The sequence below is a fragment of the Lethenteron reissneri genome, chromosome 57 (genome assembly GCF_015708825.2).
Source record: "Lethenteron reissneri isolate LAM-NWPU_2019-01 chromosome 57, ASM1570882v1, whole genome shotgun sequence".
Lineage (NCBI taxonomy): Eukaryota > Metazoa > Chordata > Hyperoartia > Petromyzontiformes > Petromyzontidae > Lethenteron > Lethenteron reissneri.
The window spans coordinates 9,597,765-9,611,695 of NC_083835.1; the positions used below are offsets into that span (position 1 = coordinate 9,597,765).

The window sequence follows — 13,931 nt, forward strand, 5'->3', positions numbered from 1 at the left end:
CCCACAGTGACCCAGTGGGCACGGAGGCCCACAGTGACCCAGTGGCACGGAGGCCCACAGTGACCCAGCGGGCACGGAGGCCCACAGTGACCCAGTGGGCACGGAGGCCCACAGTGACCCAGTGGGCACGGAGGCCCACAGTGACCCAGTGGGCACGGAGGCCCACAGTGACCCAGTGAGCACGGAGGCCCACAGTGACCCAGTGGGCACGGAGGCCCACAGTGACCCAGTGGGCACGGAGGCCCACAGTGACCCAGTGAGCACGGAGGCCCACAGTGACCCAGTGGGCACGGAGGCCCACAGTGACCCAGTGGGCACGGAGGCCCACAGTGACCCAGTGAGCACGGAGGCCCACAGTGACCCAGCGGGCACGGAGGCCCACAGTGACCCAGCGGGCACGGAGGCCCACAGTGACCCAGTGGGCACGGAGGCCCACAGTGACCCAGTGGGCACGGAGGCCCACAGTGACCCAGTGGGCACGGAGGCCCACAGTGACCCAGTGGGCACGGAGGCCCACAGTGACCCAGTGGGCACGGAGGCCCACAGTGACCCAGTGGGCACGGAGGCCCACTGTGACCCAGTGGGCACGGAGGCCCACAGTGACCCAGTGGGCACGGAGGCCCACTGTGACCCAGTGGGCACGGAGGCCCACTGTGACCCAGTGGGCACGGAGGCCCACTGTGACCCAGTGGGCACGGAGGCCCACTGTGACCCAGTGGGCACGGAGGCCCACTGTGACCCAGTGGGCACGGAGGCCCACAGTGACCCAGTGGGCACGGAGGCCCACAGTGACCCAGTGGGCACGGAGGCCCACAGTGACCCAGTGGGCACGGAGGCCCACTGTGACCCAGTGGGCACGGAGGCCCACAGTGACCCAGTGGGCACGGAGGCCCACAGTGACCCAGTGGGCACGGAGGCCCACAGTGACCCAGTGGGCACGGAGGCCCACTGTGACCCAGTGGGCACGGAGGCCCACAGTGACCCAGTGGGGACGGAGGCCCACTGTGACCCAGTGGGCACGGAGGCCCACAGTGACCCAGTGGGCACGGAGGCCCACAGTGACCCAGTGGGCACGGAGGCCCACTGTGACCCAGTGGGCACGGAGGCCCACAGTGACCCAGTGGGCACGGAGGCCCACAGTGACCCAGTGGGCACGGAGGCCCACAGTGACCCAGTGGGCACGGAGGCCCACAGTGACCCAGTGGGCACGGAGGCCCACAGCGACCCAGTGGGCACGGAGGCCCACAGTGACCCAGTGGGCACGGAGGCCCACAGTGACCCAGTGGGCACGGAGGCCCACAGTGACCCAGTGGGCACGGAGGACCACAGTGACCCAGTGGGCACGGAGGCCCACAGTGACCCAGTGGGCACGGAGGCCCACAGCGACCCAGTGGGCACGGAGGCCCACAGTGACCCAGTGGCACGGAGGCCCACAGTGACCCAGTGGGCACGGAGGCCCACAGTGACCCAGTGGGCACGGAGGCCCACAGTGACCCAGTGGGCACGGAGGCCCACAGTGACCCAGCGAGCACGGAGGCCACAGTGACCCAGCGGGCAGAGAGGCCCACAGTGACCCAGTGGGCACGGAGGCCCACAGCGACCCAGTGGGCACGGAGGCCCACAGTGACCCAGTGGGCACGGAGGCCCACAGTGACCCAGCGAGCACGGAGGCCCACAGTGACCCAGCGGGCAGAGAGGCCCACAGTGACCCAGCGAGCACGGAGGCCCACAGTGACCCAGCGGGCACGGAGGCCCACAGTGACCCAGCGGGCACGGAGGCCCACAGCGACCCAGTGGGCACGGAGGCCCACAGCGACCCAGCGGGCACGGAGGCCCACAGCGACCCAGTGGGCACGGAGGCCCACAGTGACCCAGTGGGCACGGAGGCCCACAGTGACCCAGTGGGCACGGAGGCCCACAGCGACCCAGTGGGCACGGAGGCCCACAGCGACCCAGTGAGCACGGAGGCCCACAGTGACCCAGTGGGCACGGAGGCCCACAGCGACCCAGTGGGCACGGAGGCCCACAGTGACCCAGTGGGCACGGAGGCCCACAGTGACCCAGTGGGCACGGAGGCCCACAGTGACCCAGTGGGCACGGAGGCCCACAGCGACCCAGTGGGCACGGAGGCCCACAGCGACCCAGTGAGCACGGAGGCCCACAGTGACCCAGTGGGCACGGAGGCCCACAGCGACCCAGTGGGCACGGAGGCCCACAGTGACCCAGTGGGCACGGAGGCCCACAGTGACCCAGTGGGCACGGAGGCCCACAGCGACCCAGTGGGCACGGAGGCCCACAGCGACCCAGTGGGCACGGAGGCCCACAGCGACCCAGTGGGCACGGAGGCCCACAGCGACCCAGTGAGCACGGAGACCCACAGTGACCCAGTGGGCACGGAGGCCCACAGTGACCCAGTGGGCACGGAGGCCCACAGCGACCCAGTGGGCACGGAGGCCCACAGCGACCCAGTGAGCACGGAGACCCACAGTGACCCAGTGGGCACGGAGGCCCACAGTGACCCAGTGGGCACGGAGGCCCACAGCGACCCAGTGAGCACGGAGACCCACAGTGACCCAGTGGGCACGGAGGCCCACAGTGACCCAGTGGGCACGGAGGCCCACAGTGACCCAGTGGGCACGGAGGCCCACAGTGACCCAGTGGGCAGGCCCTCTCGGGGGTGAGGCCTCATTCGCCGGCTGCAGTGGAGCGAGCCAGTTTAAGCACTTGCAGGGGCTGCGCCTACGCCCGCCGGCTCCGCTGGCCCGCTCGACCCCCCCAGCCCCGCGCCGGACGCGAGGGAGAGACGCCACTCAAGGGGCCGTCCATAAATGACGTCACGCACCTAGGGGGTCAGACATTTGTGACGATGTGTGACGAGGGGGGGGGGGTTTGAGAAATGTGACGTCACATAAAAATGCACAACTTTAAACGAATATAGACAACACGTTCTACTTAATTAAATAGACTTTTATATACATGTTTTCTCTTCTTGGTTCTTTCGGTAAAGTCACGTAGAAGGCAAATCATAAAATAATAAAAAGAAAACATAATAAAATCAAAATAAAATTTATTTATTTTTTCTTATTTTATTATTTCCCTTCTACGTGACTTTACCGAAAGAACCAAGATTATGAATCCCTGCAGTCACGAAAGCTTTAAATCAAAATGTTTTCTCCTACAACATCAGAGTGCAGCGCCACATTAAATTCGCACTACAATGACAGTAGTTTAAAGCGATTTGAAGCATGTTTTATTTTCAAGATGGAACTATGGTTTTGGAGGGGGGGGGGCAGACCTTTGTGACGTCATATTTGAGGGGGAGTCTGACTTTTTGTGACGCCGTATGACGAGGGGGGTAAAAAATCGTCTCAAAATCGCGTGACGTCATTTATGGACGGCCACTCAAGCAGCCACTCAAGACGGGACCGGCGAGCCACGTGCTGCACTGACCACGTGTTCTGACCCAACTCACCACGTGACGCGATTTGAATTTTTCAATCTTGTTTTTGTTCTTTCTCTCTCTTTTTTTACGATCAGTGGAAACAAGAAGATGCTCGGTGTAGTCGGCACTTTGCTTCGTTCATCATTTCGTATTTTTTTTCAAATAAATTTGCTTTATGTAAACCCCCACCTCTCGCTCACTCTCTCGCTCACTCTCTCGCTCTCTCTCGTTCTGCACGCAGCCCTTCTCGCAGTCTGACGGCCTCCGACGGGTAGCTCATATCAGCACGCAGAGCTCCCCGTCATCTGCCACCGAGCACACGGCCTCCTCCATCGCCCACTGCTCCTTGAAGGCCGGCACGGCGTGGGTCAGCCGCGCGTGGCGGAACTCCAGCCCACACACCCTGGCTCCGACCAGAGCGCGGAAGATGCCCAGGCTGCCGGCCGGACGTTTCCCCTCCAGGGCCACCTTCCTCGCGCGATTAGGGGGTGTCTTTGCTTCTGTGCTGATTGATGTTGGCTTCGTTAGCTTCTGCATCGTGTGGGAACGCTTTGATAGGCATCTCTCGTTCGAGTCTCTCTCCTTGGCGACACGAAGTAAAAGATCGTCTTAACTCATCGGGCTTTAATCCATGATCGTGAGGACGACGATCGATGGCTTTGTGATGATCGACGGGACGGTCGCCCCGTGTGAGCCGGCCCAGGGCTGAGTGCGGACGGACTGCAGCCGGATCGCCTTCGCGTGAATCAACTCAATAACGTTTCTATTCTTGGTTCTTTCGGTAAAGTCACGGAGGTAAAAAATTACATAAATGAAAACATCCGGTGGGGAAGCTTTCCCACCTGATGACGGACGCTTGTGTTGCGCCCAAAACGTCGTGATTTAATTTAGTTGTTTTATTTTATTTTTCACCTGCGTGACTTTACCGAAAAAACCAAAGAGTATGAATCTTGCGGTCAGGAAAGCTTCAAATCTAGAATATTTCCGTAAAGTGACGTAAAAGGGAAATAATAAAATAATAAAAAGAAAACTATTAAATTCTCACGACGTTTCCATTTTTTTACATTTTCTTGCCGTGGTTTTCACACCTGATGATGATTGCTTGTGTTGCAATCGAAACGTCGTGATAATTTTATTGTTTTATTTTTATTATTTTATTATTTCCCTTCTACGTCGCTTTACCGAAAGAACCAAGAATATGAATCCCTGCGGTCACGAAAGCTTTAAATCGAAAATTGAATAAAGTTTTTTTTTTATTTGGGGCTATATCGCGTGCATATAAATGTGTCGTCGTTAAACCCGCCGCCACCACCACCCGACACAGCCAATTGGTAGGGTTTGTCACGTGAACTGTCGGCAGTTGCAGAACACGCGTGCCAATAAGGACCCTCAATTGATTTTGACAAAATGTTGAAGTTCTGTGCAACAAACCGTGGCCAGTTAGTTTTCCAAGCTGTGGAATTCACTTCCATCAAACATTTGATTGGCTCAGTCCCTCGGTTTAGTAAAATCCCCGCATTCAGATTTTTTTTTTCTTAAAAGCCTTTTCTCAAGATTAATTTGACTGCATTTGTTTGTAAGTGTGTGTGGGGGCATTTGTATCTGTGGTTACATCATGAGCCTGCGTGCTGATATTGTTTTAGAATAGCGTGAGTTATTTACCGACTTGCTTTTAGCTCTGTGCAGCGCCTTGCAAAGGGCCGTCCATAAATGACGTCACGCGATTAGGGACGATTTTTGACCCCCCCCCCCCTCGTCACAAAGTCAGACCCCCCCCCCTCAAATATGACGTCACAAAGCTCTGCCCCCCCCCAAACCATATTTCCATTTTGAAATTAAAACATGCTTCAGATCGCTTTCAACTATTGTCATTGTAGTGCGTATTTAATGCAGCGCTGCACTCTGATGTTGTAGGAGAAAACATTTATTAAAAAGTCTAATTAAGTAGAACGTGGTGTCTATATTTATTTAAAGTTGCGCATTTTGATGTGACGTCACTTCTCAACCCCCCCCCCCCCCTCGTCGCACATCGTCACAAATGTCTGACACCCCCCGCCCCCTAGGTGCGTGACGTCATTTATGGACGGCCCCCAATCCGTTAAAAGGTCGCACTTGTTACACACACAGCGCTTGCCACAACAAATGGACAATACCTTGCTGATCTCAAGCAGTGTATGGTATATCATGTAGTGTATGGCAGAGTGTATAGTGTAGTATATCATGTAGTGTATGGCAGAGTGTATAGTGTAGTATATCATGTAGTGTATGGCAGAGTGTATAGTGTAGTATATAATGTAGTGTATGGCAGAGTGTATAGTGTAGTATATCATGTAGTGTATGGCAGAGTGTATAGTGTAGTATATAATGTAGTGTATGGCAGAGTGTATAGTGTAGTATATAATGTAGTGTATGGCAGAGTGTATAGTGTAGTATATCATGTAGTGTATGGCAGAGTGTATAGTGTAGTATATAATGTAGTGTATGGCAGAGTGTATAGTGTAGTATATAATGTAGTGTATGGCAGAGTGTATAGTGTAGTATATCATGTAGTGTATGGCAGAGTGTATAGTGTAGTATATAATGTAGTGTATGGCAGAGTGTATAGTGTAGTATATAATGTAGTGTATGGCAGAGTGTATCGTGTAGTATATAATGTAGTGTATGGCAGAGTGTATCGTGTAGCGTATCGGGTAGCAGATAAGTGTACAGGAAGTCCTCGATTGACGTTGCTCCGATATGCGATGAAACTTTCTCGTTGCCAAATGAAAACGTTGTGGTGAGGACACAAATCAGCCGCAATACCTCGCTGCTGATCTCGTCCAGGAGCTGGAGCCATCGCCACGGGACCAGCCACCGCGTCGCGTGGCGCTTTCAGATGCGCTGCTTCTGCGGCCGTCTGGAACGCTCTCTCCCCTCCAGACGTCAGGAAGCTACTGGAGCTGTGGTGCACTTTCAAATCATCATCTAGGTTAACGAACTAACTTATTTAAAACTGCTTGTTGTTGTGTTTAGCTTGTTGTCCTTTCCCGGCATCTCCCATTAGCACAGTTGGCTAACTACGGTGGTGCGAAAGAAGTAAAACAAAGATACCCCATGTAGCCTTCACGGACTTCTTCTTCAGACTGTTGGGGCAAGTGCTGTTAGCGAGCACCTATGAAGGCTGGCAAGGCACACGAGGGGGTGGGTGGCCAGCAACCATGCCCGGCCGCCTTTGTCTCCCTCGTGGCGATGTTTACGCACCGTACCAGGTACTCATTTGAGGCTGAGTCGACCTAGGGGAGGCCCAGGACCGGTTCAGATAATCGTCACAGGTGTTGGTGGCCGTGAGTGGGAATCAAACTCGGGTGGCCGGATTCGTAGCGCAGCGTAGCGCAGCGTAGCGCAGCGTAGCGCTAACCGCTACACTACCTCTCCCCACACGGCTAGGTACGGTGGCGCAAAAGAAGTTCAACACACGCAGACACACACACACAGACACACACACACACAGACACACACACACGCAGACACACACAGACACACAGACACACACAGACACACACACGCAGACACACACACGCAGACACACACACGCAGACACACACACACAGACACACGCAGACACACACACGCAGACACACACACGCAGACACACACACGCAGACACACACGCACAGACACACGCAGACACACAGACACACACACGCACACACACGCAGACACACAGACACACGCAGACACACGCAGACACACAGACACACGCAGACACACACAGACACACAGACACACACAGACACACACACGCAGACACACAGACACACGCAGACACACGCAGACACACACAGACACACACAGACACACGCAGACACACACAGACACACACAGACACACGCAGACACACACACACAATGCCAACTCGAGCTTGGCATCACCGCAGCCCACGTGCCCCCACCTCCAAGCCGGTTCATGATGGCCGGCACGCCTGGCTTCCTTGCCACACGCATTCACTTTTAATGAAAGTGCAGCAGCTTAATCTGTCCTGATCGGTGTAATTCAGCTTTATTACAAATGCCCTGCCAGATTACAACACGACGACTGTCCACCGCCAAGCGAGGTGCCTGGGCGCGTAAACCAACCAACAAACAAACGCGTAAATAAATAAAATGCCGTCGGGAGGCGTGGGACGGGGTCGGAGTGTACGAGTGGACTGGCCAGGTCCGGCCTGGTCAGGGTGAGTGGGTCTGTGTGGGTGAGTGGGACAGGGTGAGTGGGTCTGGGTGGGTGAGTGGGTCAGGGTGAGTGGGTCAGGGTGGGTGAGTGGGACAGGGTGATTGGGTCAGGGTGAGTGGGTCTGTGTGGGTGAGTGGGACAGGGTGAGTGGGACAGGGTGAGTGGGTCTGTGTGGGTGAGTGGGACAGGGTGGGTGAGTGGGTCTGTGTGGGTGAGTGGGACAGGGTGAGTGGGTCTGGGTGGGTGGGACAGGGTGAGTGGGACAGGGTGAGTGGGTCAGGGTGAGTGGGTCAGGGTGGGTGAGTGGGTCAGGGTGAGTGGGACAGGGTGGGTGAGTGGGACAGGGTGATTGGGTCAGGGTGAGTGGGTCTGTGTGGGTGAGTGGGACAGGGTGAGTGGGACAGGGTGAGTGGGTCAGGGTGGGTGAGTGGGTCAGGGTGAGTGGGACAGGGTGGGTGAGTGGGTCAGGGTGAGTGGGTCTGGGTGGGTGAGTGGGTCAGGGTGAGTGGGTCAGGGTGGGTGGGTCAGGGTGGGTGAGTGGGTCAGGGTGAGTGGGTCAGGGTGGGTGGGTCTGGGTGAGTGGGACAGGGTGAGTGGGACAGGGTGAGTGGGTTTGGGTGGGTGAGTGGGTCAGGGTGAGTGAGTGTGTGTGGGTGAGTAGGTCAGGGTGAGTGAGTCTGGGTGGGTGAGTGGGTCTGGGTGGGTGAGTGGGACAGGGTGAGTGGGACAGGGTGAGTGAGTGGGTCAGGGTGAGTGGGTCTGGGTGGGTGAGTGGGACAGGGTGAGTGGGTCAGGGTGGGTGAGTCGGACAGGGTGAGTGAGTGGGTCAGGGTGAGTGGGTCTGGGTGGGTGAGTGGGACAGGGTGAGTGGGTCAGGGTGGGTGAGTGGGTCACGGTGGGTGAGTGGGTCAGGGTGAGTGGGTCAGGGTGAGTGGGTCTGGGTGGGTGAGTGAGTCAGGTCAATTGGGTCGGGTCGAATGCCTGCTCCCCTCCCCGTCCCCCCCCCCGCTCAGCCAGCGCTCAGCTACAGTAGCGCAGCAGTGCGGAGGGGCCGGCCTCGCGGTACTCGGCGGCCGACAGCCAGCGGGTCGCCGAGAAGGCGGCGAGGCCGGCCAGGATGGAGCCGCCGATCCAGACGGCGAAGCGGCGCTCGGGGGAGGACATCGTCTTGATAACGGCGCCCGGCGGCGCCAGACGGGACAGCTCCAGCGAGAGACGCTCGTCCAGACCTAGAGACACGGGGGGGGGGGGGGGGGGGGGGTGAGCAGATGAGGTGGACACACACACAGTTGTACACACACACACACACAGTCGTACACACATACAGGTGTACACACACAGTCGTACACACACACACACACAGTTGTACACACACACACACAGTCGTACACACACAGTCGTACACACACACAGGTGTACACACACACACAGGTGTACACACACACACAGGTGTACACACACACACACAGGTGTACACACACACAGGTGTACACACACACACAGGTGTACACACACACAGGTGTACACACACACACACAGGTGTACACACACACACACAGGTGTACACACACACAGTTGTACACACACACACACGGGCGTACACACACACAGTTGTATACACACACAGGTGTACACACACACACAGGTGTACACACACACACCCACAGGTGTACACACACACAGGTGTACACACACACACAGGTGTACACACACACACAGGTGTACACACACACACAGGTGTACACACACACAGGTGTACACACACACACAGGTGTACACACACACAGGTGTACACACACACACACACAGGTGTACACACACACACCCACAGGTGTACACACACACAGGTTTACACACACACACAGGTGTACACACACACACAGGTGTACACACACACACACAAAGGTGTACACACACACACAGTCGTACAGACACACACAGGTGTACACACACACACAGGTGTATACGCACACACAGGTGTACACACACACACAGTCCTACACACACACACAGGCGTACACACACACACACAGGTGTACACACACACACAGGTGTACACACACACACACAGATGTACACACACACACAGGTGTACACACACACACACACACAGGTGTACACACACACACAGGTGTACAAACACACAGGTGTACACATACACACACAGGTGTACACACACACACAGGTGTACACACACACAGGTGTACCCACACACACAGGTGTACACACACACACAGGTGTACACACACACACAGTCGTACACACACACACACACGGGCGTGTGTGCGCCCTCACCGGGCAGCATGGTGGTGCCCCCCGACAGCACCACGTTGCCATACAGGTGGCGCCGCAGGTCGATCTCGGAGCGCATGACGCTGGCCCAGGCGAGCTGGTGCAGCCCCAGCGCCTCCAGGCCCAGCGCGTCCGGGCGGAACAGCGCCTCGGGGGCGCGGAAGCGCTGCTCGTGGACGCTCACCACGGCGCCGTCGGGCAGCCGGTAGCGCGCCTCGATGTCGGAGCGCGGGCGCGCTGCCTCGCTGGCGCAGTCGAGCGCCACGTAGCAGAGGCGCTCCTTCATGTCGCGCACAATCTCCTTCTCCGCCGTGCTCATGAAGACGTGGCCGCCTGCGCCCCGCCGCAGTGCCCGGCGCCCGCCAGCGGCAACGCGGAGAGACACACGCACGGAGCGCTGTCAGGGTCGCTCGTCTCAGCCACACATCCCACCCATCCACGCGCTCACGCACTCACTCACGCATCCGCTCGCTCACCCGCCCTCACCCACCCATCCCACCCATCAATCCACCCACCCATGAACCCACTCACTCACGCATCCGCTCGCTCACCCACCCATCAATCCACCCACACACTCACGCATCAACTTGCTCAACCACCCTGAAACCCACGCACCCACCCGCATCTCTCCCTCCCCCTCCCTCCCTCTCTCACCGTCTCGCAGCGTGCGTGCCAGGTGGTCCGTGACGTCCCTGCCGGCCAGGTCGAGCCTCATGACGGCGTGCGAGAGGACGAAGCCGTCGAACACGGGCACCGAGTGGGTGACGCCGTCGCCGCAGTCCACCACGAGGCCCGTGGTCTCGCCGCGGGCGTACAGCGCCAGCAGGCCCTGGCTCGCCACGTGCAGCGCCGGCACCCCGAGGCCCTCGAAGGCCGCCTCCGCCATGAGCTGGCGGTTGCGCGTCGGGTTGAGCGGCGGCTCCGTCATGAGCAGCGGCCGCTCGTGGGGCCTCACGCGCAGGCGCTTGTACGCGTGGATCCACACCTGGCGGGGGGCGGGCGGGACCACGGCGGCCGTGAGGACGCCGGCTACGGCTACGGTCACGCCTCGCGGTGCGTTCTCCCACGTGACGCGAGGAGTTTACACGGCGCGGAGTTGATGCGTAATGCGGTGAACGGAGCGACGAGAGGGAATAAGCGGCTGTGACGGCTGCCTCGGCACAGCATGGCACAGGGCAGTGGGATGCTGCTGGATGATCTGAGATGCCACTCACGCGCCTCGGGTCTTTGTTCGGCTGCGTTACGCATCTCACGCGTCATCGCAGACCGAGCTTTACCCTATAGTAGTTATATATTGTTTATTATAACGCGATTTCTCCATAACGCGGTGTTCTTTAGGAGCGCAACCACGACCACTCCCACCACGTTATAGGAGAACAACAGACTGTGCTTCGTTTGAGCCGGTGGGAACTCAAAAGCCAGGACTGGAGTCTCATTTTCAAGTGGCCTGGGGCATCAGTCTGCTGCTGTGTGGTCTCGCCTAGGGGCACCCCCAGCGGCAGCTGTCCCAGGGCATCAGTCTGCTGGCAGATTGATGCACTGGGACGACGATCGCTGCCGTGTGCGCGTGATACAGATTGTGGGGAGTGGTGGTGCAGCGGTTAGCGCGCTGCGCTACGAACCCGGCGGTCCAGGTTTGATTCCCGCTCACGGCCAGAACCAGTGACGACTATCTGAACTGGACCAGGGCCTACCCCTAAGTCGACTCAGCCTCAAGTGAAAAAAAACATCGCCGCTCGGGAGACAAAGGCGGCGGGGTGTGGCGCTGGGCCACCCCATCCCATCGTGTGCCGCTGTGATTGAGTAATTTGCGCTGTGAATTTTCGAGTGAAATGTTGTAACCCTGATGCCTTGACACACACACACACTCAGTGGCCTCCTCCTGCACTGGGCGTGATGGGAGGGGGGGTCTTTAACGTGCAGGTGGACTGAAGCCGCCATTCGAGCCACAGGCGGTGAACGTGGCGCGCGTGTCGTGCACGTGGCCCCCACGTTGAACAATTCAACGGGGGAGGGGGGGGGCGAGGGGGGGGAGGGGGTCGAGGGGGGGAGGGGGGGGGGAGGGGGTCGAGGGGGGGGAGGGGGTCGAGGGGGGGAGGGGGTCGAGGGGGGGGGAGGGGGTCGAGGGGGGGGAGGGGTCTGATCGTTGGGGATGTTTGGGAGGCACCTCCGATGAACAAGCCCGGCTAAGTGAATGACTAAGTGAATGACTAAGTGAATGACTGAGTGAATGACTAAGTGAATGACTAAGTGAATGACTAAGTGAATGACTAAGTGAAAGATTACGTAAATGACTAAGTGAATGACTAAGTGAATGGCTAAGTGAATGGCTAAGTGAATGACTGAGTGAATGACTAAGTGAATGGCTAAGTGAATGGCTAAGTGAATGGCTGAGTGAATGACTAAGTGAATGACTGAGTGAATGGCTGAGTGAATGGCTGAGTGAATGGCTGAGTGAATGGCTAAGTGAATGACTAAGTGAATGACTGAGTGAATGGCTGAGTGAATGGCTGAGTGAATGGCTGAGTGAATGGCTACGTGAATGATTAAATGAATGACTAAGTGAATGACTAAGTGAATGACTAAGTGAATGACTAAGTGAATGACTGAGTGAATGACTAAGTGAATGACTAAGTGAAAGATTACGTAAATGACTAAGTGAATGACTAAGTGAATGGCTAAGTGAATGATTAAGTGAATGGCTAAGTGAATGACTAAGTGAATGACTAAGTGAATGACTAAGTGAAAGATTACGTAAATGACTAAGTGAATGACTAAGTGAATGGCTAAGTGAATGGCTAAGTGAATGGCTGAGTGAATGACTAAGTGAATGACTGAGTGAATGGCTGAGTGAATGGCTAAGTGAATGGCTGAGTGAATGACTAAGTGAATGACTGAGTGAATGGCTGAGTGAATGGCTGAGTGAATGGCTGAGTGAATGGCTACGTGAATGATTAAATGAATGACTAAGTGAATGACTAAGTGAATGACTAAGTGAATGACTGAGTGAATGACTGAGTGAATGACTAAGTGAATGACTAAGTGAAAGATTACGTAAATGACTAAGTGAATGACTAAGTGAATGGCTAAGTGAATGGCTAAGTGAATGGCTAAGTGAATGACTAAGTGAATGACTGAGTGAATGACTAAGTGAATGGCTAAGTGAATGGCTAAGTGAATGGCTGAGTGAATGACTAAGTGAATGACTGAGTGAATGGCTGAGTGAATGGCTGAGTGAATGGCTACGTGAATGATTAAATGAATGACTAAGTGAATGACTAAGTGAATGACTAAGTGAATGGCTAAGTGAATGGCTGAGTGAATGGCTAAGTGAATGGCTAAGTGAATGGCTGAGTGAATGACTAAGTGAATGACTGAGTGAATGGCTGAGTGAGTGGCTGAGTGAATGGCTGAGTGAATGGCTACGTGAATGATTAAATGAATGACTAAGTGAATGACTAAGTGAATGACAGTAAATGGCTGAGTGAATGGCTGAGTGAATTGCTGAGTGAATGACAAAGTGAATGACTAAGTGAATGGCTAAGTGAATGACTAAGTGAATGGCTGGGTGAATGGCTGAGTGAATGGCTGAGTAAATGACTAAGTGAAAGACTAAGTGAATGACTGAATGACTGAGTGAATGGCTGAGTGAATGACTGAGTGAATGGCTGAGTCAATGGCTAAGTGAATGATTAAGTGAATGGCTAAGTGAATGACTAAGTGAATGACTAAGTGAATGACTAAGTGAAAGATTACGTAAATGACTAAGTGAATGACTAAGTGAATGGCTAAGTGAATGGCTAAGTGAATGACTGAGTGAATGACTAAGTGAATGGCTAAGTGAATGGCTAAGTGAATGGCTGAGTGAATGACTGAGTGAATGGCTGAGTGAATGGCTGAGTGAATGGCTGAGTGAATGGCTGAGTGAATGGCTGAGTGAATGACTAAGTGAATGACTAAGTGAATGGCTGAGTGAATGGCTGAGTGA

At 55.9% G+C, this 13,931-nt stretch overlaps 1 protein-coding gene across 1 annotated transcript in view; it reads right to left on the minus strand.

The window, feature by feature from the left end:
• Window positions 1-7,463: 7,463 nt before the first annotated feature.
• LOC133357236 (actin-like) overlaps window positions 7,464-13,931 on the minus strand; it is a 19,044-nt gene continuing 12,576 nt past the window's right edge. Inside the window, exons 2-4 of the mRNA XM_061575064.1 lie at window positions 10,598-11,003; window positions 9,947-10,276; window positions 7,464-8,880 (exon numbers count right to left, since the gene is read on the minus strand). Of these exons, the coding sequence (XP_061431048.1) occupies window positions 8,672-8,880; window positions 9,947-10,276; window positions 10,598-11,003 (945 nt within the window). The 3' untranslated portion in view covers window positions 7,464-8,671. The remainder of the gene's footprint in view (window positions 8,881-9,946; window positions 10,277-10,597; window positions 11,004-13,931) is intronic.